The sequence below is a fragment of the Aptenodytes patagonicus genome, chromosome 12 (assembly GCF_965638725.1).
Source record: "Aptenodytes patagonicus chromosome 12, bAptPat1.pri.cur, whole genome shotgun sequence".
NCBI classification, from domain to species: Eukaryota; Metazoa; Chordata; class Aves; order Sphenisciformes; family Spheniscidae; genus Aptenodytes; species Aptenodytes patagonicus.
The window spans coordinates 1,517,208-1,538,208 of record NC_134960.1 but is presented as its reverse complement, the minus strand read 5'-3'; the positions used below and the strand labels follow the sequence as shown (position 1 = coordinate 1,538,208).

At 49.6% G+C, this 21,001-nt stretch overlaps 1 protein-coding gene across 4 annotated transcripts in view; it reads left to right on the top strand.

Moving 5' to 3' along the window:
- ARHGAP26 (Rho GTPase activating protein 26) overlaps positions 1-21,001 on the top strand; it is a 158,869-nt gene that overhangs the window by 114,294 nt on the left and 23,574 nt on the right. For all 4 annotated transcript variants that reach the window (XM_076350460.1, XM_076350459.1, XM_076350461.1 and 1 more), the window contains exons 19-20: positions 3,064-3,202; positions 8,743-8,896. In XM_076350460.1, the coding sequence (XP_076206575.1) occupies positions 3,064-3,202; positions 8,743-8,896 (293 nt within the window). The remainder of the gene's footprint in view (positions 1-3,063; positions 3,203-8,742; positions 8,897-21,001) is intronic.

The following is a 21,001-nucleotide window of genomic DNA, read 5'->3' as shown; positions in this document are numbered from 1 at the left end:
TGGTCCAGCAGTGCTGGTTTCCTTTGCTGCTGAAAAGATCTGTGCCGTTTCTCGGTACACAATAATGGCAAAGTCACATCTACAGTGAGCTATTTATCTTACAGTTCTTGGGGTCTCTCCTTAGACCTTCAAAATCAGCATCGTGCTTTTTTAAATGTAGCTGTTAATTGACTTTTCTCCATTGTGAGCGGCTAAATTTAGCCTGTGTGCTTTGTGCGGCTCAGAGGTGGTAGAGAGAGCGGCTTTTAATAGCCCTGCCTCTGCATTGCTTCTGCTCCCCTCTCCGGCTTTATCTCCGTGGAGATGCCGTAGCGGGCTTGGGACACCGAGGAGATTTGTGGTTGAAGACCATCCTGGAGAAACGCTGGTGTTTCTGCTTCATCGGGAGACCGTGTCGTGCTGTTGTCACTGCGGCGTGCTGGCCAGAGCCGCGGCTCTCCATCCTGCTGCAGTGTGGGCTGCCGGCCGTGCCGCCGGGGCAGCGGGTGTTCCTCTGGGGAGCTCACTGCTTGAGGGGCGAAGTGCGCTCATGGAAGAGGTTGTGGCTTAATAAAAGAAGTTTATAATATAGCCACAAGCGTATTTACTGAGCCCTGACAGTTGCAGTTGTGTCAGTGCCTGAAGTGCAGGCTGTAAACCCAAGGGCTCGAGTGCAGCACGAGCACATCAGAGCCCGCGATGGGAAGGGCAGGCGGGAGGAGATGGTGGGGTGCGTGTGCTGCTGGGTGCAGGCTGCCTGTCCCCCACCTCCGCCAGCGCGGCCGGAGAGCGTGCGGCATGAGGGTGCAGTGCAGGCCATCTGCAGTGTGGGTATTTGGGCTGATTAGGCGTTTTAACTGAAATACAAAGTTGGTTATGATAAGTCGGAGTGTACGAGATCTCAGGTGCTGAAGCTTTTTAGTAAAATTGTTTCATAACGATGTTCCAGCTGCATTTAAAAATGTAACCTCCTTATAAGGTGAGGCTGCTTTTAGTCACTGAGTTCATAATTTAAGAGCATATATCTCTTCTCTTATTAAAGACCAAAAAAGGAAACGAAAACCTGGAAGTTTATTTTCAAGTGTGCCGTGGGAAATCATTGCATAAAATGTGATTCATAAATCAATACTTTTATCTTGATTCACTTATATATTTCATTATATTTCCCAAGTAGAATTTACTATTGAAAAGCAATTTGAAAGCAAGAGCATGTTAAAGCAGGCAGTGGCTGTGCTGGGTATGGGGAACAGAGCCCAGGGCAGGCAAGGTGCCCCTGGTACCAATTTCACCCCGTCCTGAGGATCCTGCCCCAGAGAAGCTGTATTTAGCACATAGAGCGAAGGGACAGGCACCTGAAGCATGTGCAGCTGTGTAATGTTTTAGCATGGTAAGCAATGCGCTACAAATAGCCCTTCTAACCAGGACCTGCGAGCTGGCCTGAGCGCCGGCGCCTGTGCTGGGGAGGGCTGTTGGGGTGCTGGGAGGGATGTTGGGGTGCTGAGAGGGATGTTGGGGTGCGGGGAGGGATGTTAGGGTGTGGGGAGCGGGGTGCAGCAGCCATGCAAGGGGCCGGGGAACTGCTGGCCCCCAAACTGCTGTGGGGAGCCTGGGAAACAGCTGCTTTGGAGGTGGGGATGGCTGCGGGCAGGCGCGCGCGGGGTGAAAATGAGCAGTGCTGCATGCAGAAAGTGTGGCTTGGGCTGCTTCTCCCTCCGCTAATCCATAAGCCCAGGAGGAATGTGTGAATGAGCTCAGCAGAGCTCTCCAGGAAGGGCTGCAGTAGGACTCCATAATCCATCCATCTGTTTCACAGTGTGCCCAACTATGCACAGTCAGATTCAACTGCTCACTTGATCGGTGCCGGGGCCGGGGCCTGCCGTGCGCGCAGGAGCTTTGCACAGTGATTCATCGCTGCTTCCTGCGCCTCACCCCGTCTGCGGGCTCGGAAGCCAAACCTGAGCCTGGGCAGCGAGTCCCTACAAATAGAAAGGTTGGGGAGCGATGTCCTTAGCCACGAGGTGTTTGATTCATTGAGAACGGTTCATTAGTTCCTCTCTGAGGGCCGTAAGTACTGCCCTTTACACCTGTCTCTCCATGCTTTTGGGGAGAGATGTGACATTAAAATTTTTGGCTAACACATCTTGGCTCTTTGGCACTTATTTGTAGAAGTCAGCGTGGAGGGTTTATGCATGTGTGTGAGGATTTTGTTGTTGTTACATGAAACAAACCAATTAACTGCTGGCAGCCGCTCCCGCTAGCTGGCAGGCGGCATTTATGGCTTTCTGCAAGGCAAGGGCTGCCGGTGACCAGCGACGATGGCTGCGTGCTCTGGAGGAGTCACCCCGGCGCTGCGGCGGGCAGCGAGCTGCCTCTGAAATACGGTTTTCCCGTTGGCAACCCCTGGCAGTGCCGGTCAGCTGTCCGGCAGGCGCAGGTAGAGCAGGGAAAGGCACTGAGGGATGGTGTCTAATATACTCTAGTGAAGGGAGACCTTGAGAGAGCTGGTCTTGAGGCAACACTGCTGTTGTCTGAGCCTGGGGTTCCAGAAAAGAAACAATAAATAACCAAGTATCAACAGAAACCAAAACTGCTGCTCTTTAGGTTCGTGCAGTTTTAAAATTCCGTCCCCTTGAGAAAAATGTGATTACTCAGTTTTCTGACAGCTGTGGCTTGAAGTCGCGAACACTTTCCCAAGCTGGTCGGCACCAGTGGGTGCGAGGGCGCCGAGGGCTGCGCTGCGGGGAAGCGTGCGTGGGGACATGCCGATTTGTCTTGCCTGGGGCACTCTCGCCATCGTCTGCTGGGGCACCATGCACCCTCGAAAATTCAGCAGAGTGCCAGAGTATTGGGGTTCTTCACATCTTGAAACATGCATCTTGGGTGAAGAATAGAGAAAAGGAGTGCAGACAGGGTGGGAATGTGGAATTTAGGGAATTGTACCCAAAATGTTGCCTTGTTGAATGCATGTCTTCCTTAGACACTGCTCTGCGACTGCTCTGCAGAGCAGTGCGGACCAGGCAGGTAGGCAGCTGTTCTGTTCGAAGGGGTGATGCCAAAGAACAACTTGTTTATTATTTTTAACAGATATTTAACACGGTGCCAGAGACTCCGCCATCAAACTCGCAGCTGCTGTTATCTCGCAAGAAGAGCACAGACTCGAAGCCTCCCTCCTGCAGCGAGAGACCGCTGACGCTCTTCCATACGGCACAGCCCAACGAGAAGCGTAAGTGTGCCGAGCCGCGGCTCCTGGCTTTCCCACTTGACAAAGTTTTTGCCCTAATCATGACTAACAGATTGTAATTCCCATGCCACAAAATGCAGTTTTACTGGTGTCAGTGGAAGAGACGATTCCCGTAACAGGATCAGGCTTCAGTTTCCTCTGCTGTCACATTGATGGGGAGTGTGAAGATTGTCTGGCATCCAAGCCCTTAACCAGGGGCTTGAAATGAGGCTGCATTAGCACAGTATAAAGCGTTGCTGTCCCTTCCCCACCTGATGGGCCCCTGTGCATTCCCGTTCTCACGTTCCCCAACCTGCGTCCTCGCCGTCATCAGCTGCTGAGATGCGCTCCTGCAAACGGGGCACAACACATGTGGCAAGGGTGGACACCTGTCTGCGTCTCCGAAAGGCGACTCTTTTTGGATGCCCGCAGGCACTTTGCCTTTTACAGACACGAAAACTCGGCCAGGAGGTTCTGCATTTTTCTGAGGATTGTGTACCACGGCGGTTTAAAAATGTTGAAGATCATCTTTCCATTTCTGTCACTAATTGATGCTCCACATATTTAGGTGAAAGAGTCAGTGCCCCATCCCTACTCATGGAGTGGCAGAAATGTGTCTGCTCAGGCTGTTGCTTCATGTTACAGCGTAAGCCCAATTCCCAGCTCTCCCGTTCCTCCTGGCCATGCGCTCCCAACCCTTGCCTCAGGCTGCTTCTGGAGCTGGCCAGTTGCACAGGGAACTGTCCCAGTTTGCTAAAAAAGCAGGAGAGTAACCTGGTGAGCAGAACAAGTGCTTGGGGGCTCGGCTTGCTTTGCTCGGGCAGGTGGGTGAGCGCGGGGAGCGAGGAGCAGGGGAAGGCTGGAGTTAACCTGTCTCCCCAGGGCTTAAAACTGCGGGGTGGATGGATTGGTTGCTGCGTACTTTGCTGATTCTCAAAACATGTGGGCTTGTCTGCCTCTGATTGAGTTACCATTAATTATCAGGCACTTTCATTTTGGAGGATGTCATAACAATACACGTGGGTTTAAGGAAGCAGTGGTAGCACCAAAGCGTGCTCTGGAAATAGGGTATCACGACTCTCAATGGAGCCTCAAATATCAAAAGCTGCTTTTGAAAAATTTCAGCCTAAGTAATTTATTTGCTGCTAACTAAGCAGTTGCTTGTTAGAGTCTATCTAGAGTTGCCCTGCTGCCGGAGCCTTCAGGTACCGTCCTCCCCTTGCCTAGGAGAGGAACTGAGTTCATTTATTTATTTCTGCATTTATCTATTCCCACGTGAAGTAATGTTTTCTCAATTTTCCTCCTGACAGTCCGTAATCTCCTGTGAATATGGAAAGCCACTACCATTTATTCAGTGTTTGCCGTCCCTGCTGCATGTGTCAGTTGAGGAATAATGTGAGGTTTCCTTTCTTACCGGTCCGGAGACGGGCCAAGGCTCTAAGTCAGGTTGAAGCGTGAGAGCTCAGACAGCAGCTCAAGCCGAGCTGAGTGCCACGTCTGCATCATGTCCTGAGCTGTGACACAGAAATAGCTCCGCTGTGACACAGAAACAGCTGGCACCTTCAGCAGCCTCCCCATCGCAGAGCGCTGGCTGCACCCGGGTTTGGTGGAAGCGTCTCTTTCCTTTGCAGGTGGCTGTGGCGGGGGTGAGGGACAGGGAGCCCTGAAGTCCGTGGTCACTTCGGTGCTCATGCCTCAAAGTATGTATTGGAAGAGGTAAAGACGGCTCAGAGGAGCCCCAGGCACAATGGGAACACCGAAGGCATGCTGCAGGAGTGATTCGTCTATGAAACAAAGACATAATAAGATCTAATAGCTGGAAATTGAAGCTAGACACATTCAAAATGGAAACAGAGTGCATATTTTTTAAGACTGAGAGCAATTTAACGATAAAAAGAAGTTAAACGGGACAGTGAATTTTCTATTACTTGAAATCTGTTCACTGAAGTCAAATATCTTTCTAAAATTTTCACTAAAATTCATCATACAAAGCTGTGTGTAAGTCAAAAATTGTAACGTTCAACAGACAGAATCATGCAAGAGCGCAGATTAGATAATTATAATGATTATTTTGTTGTTAAACATTCACATTTTTGTGCACAACTGACCCAGGAACTGGGTGGATATCATGAAACAAGTGTGGTTAACACAGCAAATACACCATTTTGTTCCTTATCAGTTCCTCATTATAAACAGTGTCTTGGCACTTTGCTCGTATTTTGTTACGCAGAGTGCTTTTGTCATCACTTCTGTGGTCCCTGTGGGTAACTGTTATCAAAGTGCCCGAGATCAGGTTATCAGCTAGAAGCTGCTGCTCTGCTATCTGGCAAGGTGTGGCATTTGCTGGAGGAGAGCCCAGAGAAGCTGGAGGCTTCGGCTCTGCTTGACTTACTTTCCATTAAGATTCACAAAGGTTTGGGTAAGTGGTGAAAACTCAACCTTGCTTTGACGTGTTGCTGGTTCTCAAGCTGGAAGAGAGGGAACTGAAGCTGGCTGAGCAGTTCAGCAACGGGAGAGTTTGTTGTTTAGCGAAGGGAGGTCTGCAAAAAATGTGAGTCCAGCTCTCCCTTAAGCCCCTCCTTTCCAGAAAGGTAGTTTTGGGGCTCTTGGAGAGAAATTGCTGGTTTGGTTTATTCATGGTAGGTCTCTCAGCAGTGGGAGCTGGGCCACGATGCCAGCAGGGAGGAGTTGCAGCCAGGAGCTGGGGCTGGTGGCAGGGGCCGGAGCTGTGCTGTGAGGGGGGTGTCGGTGGTCTGCAACGAGAGCGTGGCCAGTTGTGACCCCCCTCGCACCCGGCTCTGCCAGCAGTTTGCAAAGAGTCTCTTCTGCCTTCTGCGTGACAGAGAAGAAACATGCTTTAGCTGATGGGTGGTTCGGCTCTTGTAGCTGTAAGACCAAATTAAATCTCACAGCAAAGAATCCTTCACATAAGCTTTTAAAAACATGAAGCAAAATACAGTATCAGCCTTTTAAAAAGGAGGACATAAAATAAAGCAAGAGTTTCAGATTCTGCCATTCATCTCCCTTCCTCTTTAGATGAAACACTTCCAGTTTCTTGGCTGACAGGGACTTTAATTCAATATTGGCTGGTAGCTAGCTCTGAGATTAGGCAGACAATTGACACTGATTTGTTAGGCTTATGGAGCTTATTTTCGGACTTCAGCCTTAGGCAGAAAATGTTTGGAAATAATAAGATGTAGTGTTAGACCACACTCCAGCGGCTCAGGTCCGCATTCCTCACAGCCTCCGGTACGGCCGTTCAGTCCGGTGGGGCTCAGCGTGGGCAGTCCCTGGGGTTGGCCACCTTTATACGCTACGGAGGTGTCTGTCACAGCACTGTTTAAAACCTGTACTGGCAGATGCAAAAATAGAGGAGTGATTTGGATTGGCCTTTTGGGGATTATAGGTCCGTAGGCAGCTTAATTTCTCTCTTATTTCATCTGCTGGCTCCCGCGTCTGCCTGTCAATATTTGTGGAGGTCAGCACTCTGCGTTTCTTCACTTTTGTGTCTTCTTATCTTCTGCATGGATAATCTTTTTCATCACAAAGTGCTTATGCCTTCTGAGTCCCAGGTGGGCTTTTGCGAGACCATAGCTTCGTGTTAGAGGACCTGTCTCTCTGGGGAAATCACTCTTCTTTATGAGCTTTTCTGACTTGGTTCAGGGAAAGCATGGCTTATCGTTGGAGTCACTGTATGGCTCAAAGCTGACGAGATTGTTTGTGTTTTCCTTTTGGCATGTCAGACGGTGGCGAGTTGGAAACCATGGCTGGGCAAAATATCCAACTCAGTACATTGGAGGCACAAAGGAGGGGACAGAGAAGTGTATGTGCTGCTTGTTCCCTTGGTGGCTTATTGGAGATCAAGATTAATGAAATGCAATTTCAGGAACGTGTTGACATGTATCAACATAATTAACACATCCTTGGCTTTGGCTGGTCTCTGGAAGATAAGATCAACCTGAGCTAAACCAAGTTTTATTCCTGTCTCACTGCCAAGTGGGCACTCTGAATTTGTCCAGGTACCAGGAAAATGCAGCAACTCCAGTGAAGGAGTGCGACCAGGAGCGTTAGACTCTGCTCTTCCCCCTGGCATCCACAAACCTTTTGCTAGTGTAGGCTTTTCTCTTTGAAGCAGTGGCAAAGAGTTGCCACATGCTCCTCTGTGCCTGAGACAGCACTACTGCCAAGCTATTTTATGGAAATGTAGGCGGTTTCTTTCTGCTGTATATTTGGGATTAACTTTTCGTGTATCCCAGGAGTTCCTTATGCTGTTTTATCCTTCTTTAAATTTGAACAGGATGCGGATGAGTATTACATGTTCTTCTAACACAAGCAGAGGTGTACACTTTAAAGGGATTGAGAATAAGGGATTCCATATTACTATGTGCTTTTTAGTAGTAATTTGATCATACTAGTGTGCACTGGAAAAATAATTTTTGAAAAATTCGTCATTGAAGTAGGACTCATGATTTCCAGCAGGTGCCTATCTTTCAGGAAAACTTCATCACAGAAGCAGCAGTTCTCTGCAATAGGGCTGCTTTCCGTGCCATCAGTGATGATAATTGCTTCTCACAATTACAATTACTGCTTATACGGAAAAGGCATCTTATGAAAATGAATTAATGTGATTTTAGGTAATTTGGCATAGAGCTGAGGAGGGAGCCCATGCTGTGGATGTCGGTTTGGGATGCATAATATTTTCACTCCTCACTGCTGAAGTTACACAAATAAGGGGGAAATCTCTTAACAGAATATGATCAAGGGAAACGAGGAACTCTAAGAAACCTCCAGACCGTCGGCAGAGCGGTGCCAGTGTTTCCCTGACGCAGTACAGCCGGCACTACGGCAGGAGCGGGCATGAGGCACTACTTCGGATCAGATATGAAACTGAGTTTCTGACCCACAGCTGCCCTGTATTTCAGAAGAGCTAAGATGAAACGGAGCGGAGACCCTGTCCCCTTTCTCCTCTGCTGCTTTTGAATTGTAGACCGGGCCGGAAAAGATCGATAGTAGTTGAAGTCAAGTCCTAGCTGAAGCATTTTTTTGCTGACATAAACTTTAACTGGGTGATCTGTCCTTTTCTTGTTCTACAATGTTATCCTGCTCAGTCACACAAATGCTCAGTCCCTTGGCAGCTGATTTCAGTCACAGAGAAATCCATCCCTGTATGTAGTTTGCATTTTAATTTTTTTCAGGTTGTGTGGTACTTCGGATGTCTTTGGGAATATAAAATATTAATGCCTTGAGAAAAATGAATATTTTCTTACTAAAAATGGTGTTCATTTAAAATGTAGCTGCATCTTAAGGAAGGAAAAAAAATAGAGTACCTGCTATTTCTTATAGTTTAATGTATAATATCTAGAAAACATGACTGTAAACTGCCTGTCTTCTGGGGTCTGGTAAGATGCTGCCCTATTTGTATTAGGGCAGGGATTGTTACTAGGAATGCTCGATGCCTTTGCAGCAGTGTGCTCTTTACTTTTGTACGCAATGGCAGCTGTGTGTGACGGCTGACGATTCTTGGTTTTTTGATGTTTTTTTAGAGGAGAACAGGAACAGTATCATCAACTCCAGCCTGGAATCCGTCATCTCTTCAAACGTAAACAGCTTCCTCAACTCCAACAGCGCTCCCCAGCCCAGCCTGAACTCAAGTGATCTTGAACTAGAAGTAATTAAACCCAACAGGCCAAATTCACTGTAAGTACGGTGGTAATTAGTGTTTTATAGGCTCTCCGTCCTTAATCTTTAATCAGGGCTGTTTCTTACTCCGAATCCCAGCAGTTTGTTGAAGAATACAATTTAACATTTTAATTTTTAATGGGTGCCTAGCGTATGCCCTGCATTTTTAACTCGGTCTAAGCGGTGGAATTAGTTACTGGGGGTTACATCTGCCGGTGAGTTTCAGCTCTGATTATTTTGCACATGTGGAATATTTTTCAAGCAGAACTCCACATTGCTGCTTGAACTGCTCGACCCATCTGGTGATAACTCCAGCAAACACAAAGGACTTCTGAGTTAAATTCTATGACTGTTGTCAGTACAGTTGATCTCCGGCCAAATCTGTGCCATTGCTTCTGCTATTGCTTCCTTCATCTGGAAAGTTCAAGGGAAAAAATAGCGACCTTAGCAATGACTCCCTGGGGATGGCAGAGTTATTTATGAAGTCCCCTGAACTTGACACAGCTGAGCCCTCGCGCCGATGGCCGTCTCTGCTGGGGGAATTTCCTTCCTGCCACGGCTCTGCTGGGCCTGATAGCATTTTCCCACAGAACCTCCCCTCCTTGTACATGTGAATGTCTGCTCAGATCTTCAAGAGCCATTGCAGTCCTTGCAAGCTGAAGCCAATTTCCCCCCCCGTGCTCCTCGGCACGCCCCTGCCTGTCCCCACGGATTGGCTGGGGGGAATGCTGCACCCTCCACGGCAGTTTATGGCCTTGCCATATGTGGCGACCTTCTCAATTAAGGGACACCTTCCTTCCCACCCCTCTGGTCCTCCCACAGGCTCCAAACACTTCCAGTTCCCGCTCAACCGTAGAAGTCCCCAGTCCCTTGAGAGCAGACAGTGACATTTTTGCTTTAGCTGCTTTCTTCTGGTTATCAGTGGAAGGATTGCTAAGGACTCAAAAAGGATAAGTGCCAGGGTGGGTACTGGTAGAGATGGTGAAACTTGTTGCTGTTGGCTTGGTTGACAGCAAAGGTTGGGATTTGGGGGGTCTGGGGTGCAGCCCTCGCTGCCAGCGTGTGGAGACGGCTCAGGCCCCTGCCTGCAGTGGTTTGCATGGGCAGAAAGGTAAGTACACAGCGGGCAGCCGGCGCTACTGCCTGCGTGAACGTGTGTGTGAACAGAGGACAGGCTCTGGCTTTCATCCATCCGCTCTGCTTCTCTCCTCACCATTGTTGCCACTAAAACCGTGAGCTGCATGATTACCAAACCAGCCCGGCCTCTTGCTGGCCTCGCCTGGCGTTGGCTCCTGGAGCGGGGTTTGTAAGGCTCAGCTCCATGCCTTGCCTGCTGTCTGTGGATTTACCTACTGTGAGAAAGCCGTCTGCAAGGAGCGTTGTGGTGGCAGAATAGAGCATCCAGAAGGTAGGATGCCTCTAAATTAAGGTTGCGCGTTACGTATGTTATGTACTGAGTAAAGATGCGTAGATATCTCATGCCTGTACTGTCAGTTGAAGCTCTGGAAGTCAGTCACATACCATTTCCCCAACAGGTTGTTTTTAGTTTATTTATCCTTTGAGGGGAAAAAAATGATGTGACATAATACAGCAAGGTTTGTGAGCCTGAGTCTTGCTGTGACCTTACGGGAATTGTTTGCCAAATTAACAGTTTTTCAGATTCCAAGAGTTGCCTCTTCTAATAATTTCTTTTTTAAAGGAAATCGTAAAGAAGTTCAGCAGAACAAATCAGTTAAAGCTGTGTGGGGCTTTGGGGAATGGAGGCATCTTGCTGTTACCAAGGAATTAAGTGAGCAGACCGGCAGTGAAACCATTTGCTTGCCACCAGTTGAGGGGCCTTTATAATTCTGCGAAGTGAAATAGTGATTAGCAGGGTAGCACCGGCAGCTCTTATGGCTCTGACAGTGTTTGGCATTTGGTGCTTTTCCTCAAATCCAGTGATTATGTGATAATTTTTACACATGCAGGAATACACAAGTTCTCAGTCAATGTTGAGCTGAAGGTTGAAAAGTGAGTCTTAAGGTGAATAATACCACAAGGCAAATATTTTCTTCTCTATAACACCAAATATGTAAATCAAATATCTTTAATCCAATCTTTCAATGTGAAATGAAGCGTCTGACTTCATTTTATTCTTTTTAAACAGTATGTATAGATGTCACTTCAGCCCCTCTGTGCCTGCTTACCCATGAGCACAAGTCTGTGCCCATGATTTTGGCAGGTCCGTGGTGTTTTGCCCTCGGTGGTCAGCACTCTGTCGGGGTGCTGGTTTGCAGTGGCGAGGATGAGGAGGGCGAGGAGGGCTGCCAGCAGCGGGTCTATCCCCCAGCCCTGCCCCGTGGCTGTTTACAGGCTGCAGTCTGGGTTGGGGCAGGGTGTCTGAATGGTGCCAGTATCCCGGCGGCTTTGTCGTTGCTGCTCTGTGGGACTACCCAAATCATATCTGTACAAAGCCGCTTCTGTTTTTTTAACCAGCTGAGTAATTTGGGCTTTGCAGGAAGCCCTGGGCAGCTACGGACACTGCAGTCAGTCTGTAGTATCTGTTACTGCCATGCAAGGGGTTCTGGTGCTCCCCTGTAATTACCGGACCCACAATTAGGGTATACGGCAGCAGTGAAGGTCTCAGGGTGCCTTGTCCTTTGCGCTCCTTCAAATACTCTGCCAAATTCTCTGCCGGTCCTGTGAGACCCATCTTTGAGCTTTGCTTCAGGACTTCAGGGGTTTTTTTATGCGTTCTTCACCATTTTCTGTAATTTTTCATCCGTGGGGCCATCCTGTTTGAGGACCCGTTCAGGAGGTGCTGGCTTTCCTGGCAGCCTGCCCATGAGCTGATCAGCTGCCTGAGCTGGGAGCCAGCGCTCACCAAAATTCAAACCCTGCAGCTGAGGAGCTGTAAAATTCCAGGTGTGTGGAGGCCAGGAAGTCCTGCTTTCCTCCTTGAGAGAAAAAGGGATTTCTTTCTGAACAAGAAACTCTTTAAGAGAACAAGTACAAAAGAATCCTGGATTCGGTGTTTCTTTCCCTTCGAGAAAGGGCCCTCTGCTTCCCTAACGGGACAACAGCAAAGGTTAGTAAATTAAAAACTACTCCAGACCAGAATTTGACCTACTCCTTATTTTCTGCTAAATGCATCACTGAAAAAACCAGGCTGATGGAGACTTCCACACAGGGGAAATGCCTTCATTAATTAGGGCCTTTTCCTGCTTTATTCCGAGGTTTGGTGCCTTTAGGTGTTGGTGTATCTCTCGCCCTTCGCCCGTGTGGGTAGGGTGGGTATGGTGAGCCCAGTGTCCTGTCCAGCCTCACCGTCCCACCAGGGCCCAGTCTCAGCTGAAGCTCTCCTGAGATGGGTGCCCACCTAGGGAGGGCGATGGGCAGAGCGAGCACACGATGAGCCTTTCGGCATTAATGTCGCTTTGAAATCTTTGCTTATGTTGTCTCATGGCATCAGTGGGTTGCCCATCAGTGGCTTTGTGTCACCTTCTCACACGTGCTGCGAAGCGGGCAGAGTGTGACACCTGCGAAGGGGAAAACACATTTTTTTCTGCTGGTCACAAGGTACAGAACTCTGGTCAGTGCTCAGGGAAAGCTGCGACGTTGTGTTGCCCCAAAGTGATGTCCACCTTGGAGCTGCTCTCCAGCCCAGCCAACGGCAGGGACAGCGGCGTGCCTGAGACCGTCAAACATGTCCATCATTAGTTGCCTCCTCCCCACAGGCTGCAGCTGGATTCAGTGCTTCCACCTTCATCCTTTAAGTCTCGGTAGAGCCCAAGTGGGGTGTCCCCACATGTGACGTTTCACGTTGGGCACGGTGGCTCCTGACTGCATGGGAGCTGTAGCACAGCTACTCACCCTCTGCAAAAGTGCTTTGGGAAACTGCAGGGAAAGGAGTTGGATCATTTTGATGTTCTTGCTTCTTATTAAGCTGAAAACTGATGTTCCTGTGGAAATAAGTCCTGTTGATCTCAGTGGGAGACTTGTTGGAGTACAAATGTTAAGGACTGCAAGTCTGAGGGATTTCTTTGTTTTCCTTTTGCTGTAGTGAGCACCGATGCATTCAAAGGTTGCCTTTAAATGTGCAATGCTAAAAATTGTGAACACTATCTGTGAAATTAGAGATGTTTGTTTGAGCTTTTGTTTACAAAAGTTGGCTCCCTTCTAAATGCCCATGTATCCCCCAGGTCTGCCCCATGGGGAGCTGAGCCGGTTCATAAATCCACCTCGTGAATGCGTGCCACTTCCCCAGCCTCTGGGGGCGATGAGCGTTACAGCAGCGACCGCGCTGGGGCCGAGGTCTCCCTGCCTCAGTGCCGTTACCCCTGTCCTCCTCCCAAGGGGAACGCCGTCGTTCTCAGACTTCTCTTCCCTCGAGCGTGGTCCTCCTTCACCAACCGGGAGGGAAATTGTTTTGCTGCAGGGCAAAGGCTCTTCCTTCCCAGCCACCAATCAGGGTTTTACTAGGGGAATGCATTTATTTATTAGGGCTGGTTTTATTTTTATGGAAAAACTGCTCTGGGCGGGAGTTGTACTCGGTGAGTCAGCAGGACTGCTGTCCCATGCCAGGAGCTGTCACTGCAGTGGCGGGGCACGGAGGGACCGGGGCTGGCTGCCGCGGCCACCAAAGCCCCAGAGAGGGGGATTTGTTTTTAAAGAAGCGTTGGATTTCTTTATCTTGCCCTTGCAGAAAGCGTCTTCCTTAGAAAACATGGCAAAACAGGAACCAAAAGCGCTGTGTTTCTAGCATAGATACATACTTCAGCTGAAATGGGGCAAGTTTTCAAACTAAATTGTGTGATCATGAAAAGCAAAAGATTTAAGATTGCGGTTTTTAAAATCCTTTAAAAAAACCACCTTGCTCTGGTAGCTTTGCAATGCATACCTGTGAAGCCTCTGATGTGGGGTGTATCACTGCAGATAACCAACACCTTGGTTGGAGCCTGCTTTGTATTTTTTTGTTCTCTGTTTAATTTATTTATTAGTCTCATCTGTGTCCCCTGTATTATTCAAAGACCTGTGCTGCATGCAGGGCCCCGCCGTGCTGGGTGCATGGGCGGCCACTCCAAGAGCTTAAATCTGGCTGAGGCCAAATCAGAGGTGGGTGCTGCAAACACAGGCAGCAGTAACCAGATTGCCTTACACAGCCTTGTTAGAATCACCTTTTAATGCTTAAAATAAGCGTAATACCTTAGTCTTAAACTAGCTGTTGGGTATAATACTGGGTGCTTCTGGCTGGCTTCCTACCTGCAACTTGCTGGGGGCTTTTACAGTTGTTTGCAAAGCTGAACAACTAATGTGTTACAGTTTGGAAAATAAACAGGAGTCAAAACTTAGTGGAGGAGGTAGATGGAGTCACGAGGGTTTCGATTTCTCCTCTCACAGTAATTTCTTGTTGTGTGGGACTGTTTTGAAGGTGGGGTGGGGCCAGATGATGTTTATCCGGGTAACTAGATGGGCTGCATTTTTGCATTTCGACTCCACGAAATTGCCGGCCTGCACTCTTATAAGTACGTACATGCACATGATACCCAGGGGGCTTCTGCCTTTTCTTTTTGAAGGGGAGGTGAACATCAGAAGCGCACAGGAATGGCAGGGGTGGGTAGGAGGGCACCCAAAATTAACAGCTAGCCTGAGGGATGTTTGCCCAGGTCCTGCAGGTGCCCCATTTCAGCAGTAGCTGTGCACCCCTCCATCGGCCGGCCTCGGTCAAGCGCTGGGACGACCTGCTCCATCCGCACCATCCTGCTGCTGCTCCTGAGGAGAGAGAGCGGCAGCGAGTGGCTGTTGTTGGGAAGCAGGCTGGCTGCTATTTCATGCCCGGCAAATAGGACTAGAATACGAAACGCTTCTATTTTTTTAACACTTTTATTTTGTTAAAGTCCTTGGCAACATCTTTGCAGTAATGTTTCCCAGTGGTGGCTCAGAGCGCTTATTTTATCCACCCCTGCCCTTTTAATTTTTTGCTGCCACCAAAGAACTGCTCCACTACCTCTGATGAAGTGAAGCACAGCCTGACAGGACTTCTGGGATGTTTCTGAACAGTTGCTTCTTATAGGTTTCTAATGCTCTGTTAGAGGCTTCTTGATTTCTGAAGTTATAAGACCATCTGTCTCTGTTGGAAGATTATTTAGCAGCATTCTCAGGGGCAAAAACTTCCCATTTCTGGTCTGCCTTCATGTCAGGGTATCTGGGAGGACCTGGCCATTTCTGCTCGCCTGACCCTTCCTTCTCCCGCTGTGGGCAGGGATTTGTGCGAACCTGCCTGTTTGCCTTTGGCATCGTGAGTCCTGTGGTATGTGGCATGTCACTGTCTGCCGCTCTCCTGTGCGTCGGGTTGAACAGGCAGCGCTCTGCCTGTAGCTCAGCCTGCCTCCATGCCGGTTGCATCTGAGATGCTGCACGCCTGGCCCCACGCTGCGCTGGGTAGAGCTTAGAGAGAGGAGACCTTCCCGCAAGTCGCCCCGTGAACAAGTGATGGCTCCCCACGGCGCATCTGCTCATGCTTTCTGCAGAAGTTTGGCTATTTTTCCCGTGACTTCAGTTTAATGCCCCGAGGAAGCACCGTGGGTGCAAGGCGTGCGTGTGCTTGGGTGTCGAGCAGGTGGCGGGGAGCTGGGGAGGCAGCGCCTGGGTCTGGGGTCCACAGGGCTGGGGTGAGCCTGGGGCCAGCGGGATGGGAGCGGGATGAGTTGTGGGAGGCACGGGAGGAGGCTTTACCTCTGCAGAGCAGGCACAGAAATACGCCTTTCTCTGTGGGGGGGGACTGGAGCGTCAGCTGTGTGAGTGGGTGTCTCTAAAAATAGCAGGGACTGAGCTATTAAATAGCCCAGACCTGGGGCTCTGGCAGGCTCAGCCCTGCCCGGGTCTGACCCGGCACGACCCTGCTGGGTCTGCTTTGCTTCTCTAAAGCACTGAGAAGCCCCCCGACTTTGGAAAGGATCCCCCAAGGTTGGGAGTCCTCACCATGAGGAAATGCCAGAACTAAAGCTGCCTTACGGCCCCTACGGCCTTAATTTCCCTGCCCGCCTGCCTATGTGATCTCTCCTTTAATGCTTCTTGCTTTGCCTCGGGGAGGCGGTGGGGCCCAGTGTGTGCCCCGCCATCGGGCAGCCAAAGGGCGAAGCTTCACCAGGGCTTGTTTCAGCATTTGGAGTACACGGCTTGGCAATCTTGGTGTCTTTTTCACATAGGATGGGTTCACGTGCCGGTCCATGTCTGCTTGGTTTTGTGCTGGTGTGATAATTACAGCGCAGCTCCCTTCAGAAAATCAACGCCTTTACTGGTTGCCCTCGGAGTTAGCTTTGTAGGTGCAAACCAAGTCAAAAATAAGGAATTCAGAAAAAAAAAAAAATCACTTGGTGAAGGAAATATCATCTGTTACTCCTTCAAAATGAAATATTATCGGGCATTTTTGCCCGATTTCTCAAGGAGATACAACCGGCCCAACGACGCTGCCTGTGTTCGACGGTGTCTCCCCCTCTCCACACCTTTCCAGGCCCGTCTGTGACCCCGGTGGAGCGGCGGAGGCCTTTGAAGTCGGGGTTTTCCCCAGGTGATGGGGAAGCAGGGCCTGGCCGGGGGAGGCTGTGCCCAGAGCCGAGGCCCATGGCAGGGACCGATGGCGCCGGCCATCCTCACCCGCAGGCTCAGGGTGCCTGAGGTGTCGGGGCCGCGGGGCAGGCTGAGCCCCTCACTCGGCCACCCAGCCCCGACACGTGCTGTTTGCCGCACCTCCTTCGCCCCGGGGACTCTGCCTTTAGGGAAATAATAGCTTTGGGAAACTCGGATTTAGTCATCATGTGTCTATTTGCATTTTACTTTATTTTCTCATTGACCAAGTATGGCTATTTCTTGCCCTCCATGGGTATGGAAAGAAATGAGGAGCAGATCTAAGGTCTAGTGGTCATGAAAAAAATAACCCAGTTAATCTAAGGAAGAGAAGTTATTCCCATGTGCTTTTGATTTACAGGACCAGAATAAATCTTCATTAGGCATTCCGGTTAAAACTTAAACAACATTTCTCCTTCCCTGCCTGAAAATGAGGGAAATTTCAGGTATTAATATATTTGCAAACCAGCCTCCATCAGTGGCTTCTTACTGGGCCTGGGCCAGTTGGGAGGGGAGCGGTGGGCTGGCGGAGGAGGCGGCGGAGGAGAGGGCTGACGGCACGCTGAAGCTGTGGTGCTGGTGGCCATGACGCGCCGTGTGAAGGACTGCACCTTCTCCCCGTTGCCCCGTCCCTGTGCTCTGCTCTGAAGTCCCTCGCCATCCTAAATCCGTGTCTAGCAGCAGACAAACCAGTGTAGCATCATCAATATATCAAACAGGATAGGGTAGTATTTTTTGGAATAAATAATCTCTTAAAAATGCAAACAGCTTCAGCAATTATCAGCTGTGACACACATAAGCAAAAGCACGCAAGGAGAAGTAAACCTTTAAATGCTGCTGGTTTCTTGCAGAATTTAAGTCACTTTTTCCACTCTGAAAAATAACTATGTAAACATGACACAGCCTTATTCAGCAGCTCTGCTCCCTGTACCCATGCAGAATGCAGATCTCTGCAGCAAACATAAATTGTTTAGTTTTGCTTTTCTTTTTTTTTTTTAACTTTTGTGGAGTCGTCAGTAGTAGGAGTGATGTGAACTTTACTGTACCCTGCTTCATTAGTCAAATTGCTGTAAGAACAAATCCTTCTTATTTCAGGACCCATGTCCCTACACTGTCAGCAGGAAGATTAGCCAGGTGTAAAGGGCAGCAGAAGCTGGTGTTGTTAGGAATTCAGGGGGGAGTTTCTTGGTTTCTGGATGCTGTGTGAAGTTGGCAGCTAGAATAAACTTCTTTTATTTATAGAAAGACCCCCCTGAAGGCACAGAGAGAGCATGTCTGGGGAGTTACTTGCAGGCTGTGAAAGCCCAAGAACTCTTTACAGCCATATTCAGCTTTTATTTTATTCGGCACAGAGAAGCTGTGAGACAGTGCCATTTTATTCTCCGAGCAGAGCTAGATGAAAGCATGGCAAAGAGGTTATGTGTGCAAGTGCTCCAAGGAGCGCTGCTCCCAGTGGGTGATATGGCAGTTGTCCTGGCACCCCGACTCTCAGCCAGTTTAACTCATACAATGGAAGAAACCTATCCTCGAGAGTGGATCTATCTTCCTATAAAATACAGTGCTTTAAAACATAGGTAAAGATGTGCAGTCTTGGCAAAGCTGAGCTTTCTCGTGGCCGCAGAGTTAACGTGTGGTTACTGTCAGTGATGATCTCCAGGTCTGTCAGCTGCTGTCACAAAATACTGTCATTTCTGCCTTTTTAATTAAAGTTCTAGAAACGTTCAGCTGCTTTTTAGTGTCATTTTTTTTTTTTTTACAGATACTTGTGATATATTATATCGAGTGTCTAGCTGGGTAAATAGAGGCGGAGAGGCCAAGGTGGTTTGTCCAAGAGGCAGCACCAGCAACGGCAGTCTTGACTCTGCCCTCTGTCCTGCCCTGGGATTTACATCCTAAAAGTAAATCCCGTCTTTATCACACCGGATTCGGCAGTAAGAGCCAGGATGGCAGCTGCTCAGAAGTGTTCCATTTCAAGCTAAGAAAATGTCTCGTTGCAGCTGAAGTTACTAATTCCGGCAGTGGTGTTAGATGAGCCGTCGGGTGAAGTGTAACCAGCCAGTCTTGCAAGGGAGATGCTCTTTAGTCACTGCTGCGTTTTTCACACCTTTAAAATGCGAATGAAGATAGTTAATAAGGAGCTGTTGCACTCACCAGATAACATTTTGCTGACTTGGCAAAAAGATTTGCCAACCTTGTCAGCTGAATGCTTCTGCTGGGTGTCAGAAGGAGCAAAATGATGTCATCCCATGTGATGAACAGGGGGTATGGTGCCAGCAGGCTGCCGAGGCTCTGGTCTGCACCTTGGGTCATAGAGCCAGCGGCAGCACAGGAGGGTGTTAGGGGCGTCTCTGTGGTCCACCATCGCAGTGGGCTTCAGTGGCAGGGCTACAGCACTGGGGACATGTGCTGCCAGCACTAGCAGTATCAGCTCCAGTCTGCCCTCAGGAAAGAGCTGTACGCCTGAGCCACGTCCCGGTCCAGCAGTTTTGTTTCGTCCCAGGCTGTTGCTGCCCTGTTCAGCGTGGTCCAGTCCTTGCGAGGGCTTTGGGAGCTGGCAGGTTATATATACATCCGTGGAAACATCCATGTCAAATGCCTCTTGCCCCTTTTTCTCCCTCTTTCACTACCCATTCCTGTCTTCTGCTGGGATTGTACAGATAATCCTGGCATTAACTGCAAAGCGCGGCGGTGCCAGAGTATGGAAGAGCCTCCGAAGTGCCGGGGAATTTTTGAGCTTCTGTTTCCCTCTGTGTGCCAGCGTTTCTTGGAGGTCAGGCTTACAGGTCAGAGCGTTTCTGAAATAATCCCTTCCCTATTAACAAATGATGTGAGGTGCAGAACTGATGCGCTTCATAGTTTCAAGCTGTATTTTCCATACATAAGTATATTACCCATTTCAGAAGGGTGAATGAGGTTCAGGAGACAGGAACCCTGCCACGCATTTAAAAGGAGAAAAAATTATCTATAGATTAACATAAGCCTATACAGAGACCATCAGCCAGAGCATCTGCCCTGCACATCGCCAGGGGAGCTGGTGAACCCTTGATGCAGTGCTGATAAGGGGCTGGGGCTCGGGGCAGGCTGGCGGAGGGTCTGGCTGTCCCTCCCTGGGGCGAGCTGGACGGAGCAGGCAGGAGAGGGCAGGCAGCGTCTGCTGCACTGCATCTGCCCGTCCGTCCTCCGTCCAGAGGGGGTTGTGGTGTGTCAGAAATGAGCCCTTAACCTGCACGACCTCTTCAGTTCCTCTTCCTTTTGCTCACTTGCCTTTGTTTTGCAGAGGCTTTCGTGGCTCTGTTTTATTTGCTCGTGTTGTTTATGTTCATGGAGAATAAAGGCAATTAGAGGTGCAGGAGGTGCAGGAGCGAGTCCCACCCTCATCCTGCCTTCCCGTCAGCCACTTTGGGAATGTCTCTCTGAAATGGCATCTCTGGGACTTCTGTTTAAGAAATTTTCTCATAAATCAAGTACTACCGTTCCTGAGAAACCTGGATTCTTACCCGCTCTCCCCCCACCCCAATATTCAGCCCCACTTTTAATTTGGAAGAAGACCGGGAAAATGTACTGGGGTTTTGTATTGATGTGTGTCACTATAAAAATGGGGTAATTTGTGCTCAGAGGGGTCCTCTTCCTCCTGGGAGAGCTGGTGCCCAGGAGGGTGTCCCGGGGATGGCAGCCAGCAGGGTCGGGGCCGCCAGCCTGCTCGGGAGGTTCCCACGTTGCAGCAAACTCTTAATGCCATCCGAGCAGTGCTTGCTGTGGTAAAGACGTTTCTTTTTACTTTAGCTTCTTTTTCTGGTTCTCTCTGTTCATACGAAATGGCAAAGAAGACCTTGTGGTAGGCGCAATAGAAATTGCCTGGTGCACTTGGGGTAGGTAAAGTGGGACCGCGAGGAAATAGGAACTTGATTAATAGCGAGGCTTTGGGCAAAACAAAGCTGTTTCTTCTTCCTTCCACTGCATTGTGGCCGGCTGGCCGGGAGCCACTGCGGCTCCAGCAAAAGCCAAGAACTGGGAGAGGCGTTGTTGGGGCCAGCGGCTCGGGGCTGGGGCCCCCCCGGGACCCTCCTCCGCCACCGCAGGTCCTCCGCTGCCCTTCGTCAGGGGCGATTAAAGCCCTGAGCGCCCGGTGCGCGCCTGGCACCATTAGGTGACACACAGGGAACCACAGCTGGTAACTGCTCGGGCTGGAGAGAAGCGTCTCCCACCAGCCCTGCTCTGTGCAGCCATGCAAAGCTCAGCCCAGACCCCGAAACGCTGGGCTTTTGCCTGTTCTGGGTTTTAATTGCAAAGGCCAGCCTTGAGGGGCAGATCTTCTGACTGCCAAACAAAAAATGGCATTTTTTAGGGATTAGGTAAAATCTTGTAATCGTAGCTCCTCTGGAAAAGCCTTATCTAAATTTCTTTTTAAGATGAGCAGACCTGTTCCTGACTGTGGTCATATGCTGCGGCTGGGGGTTTTACACTTGGCATTTGTGGTCCCAGCGGGGTGGGATGGCCCGGAGCTGGTGCGAGAAGTGC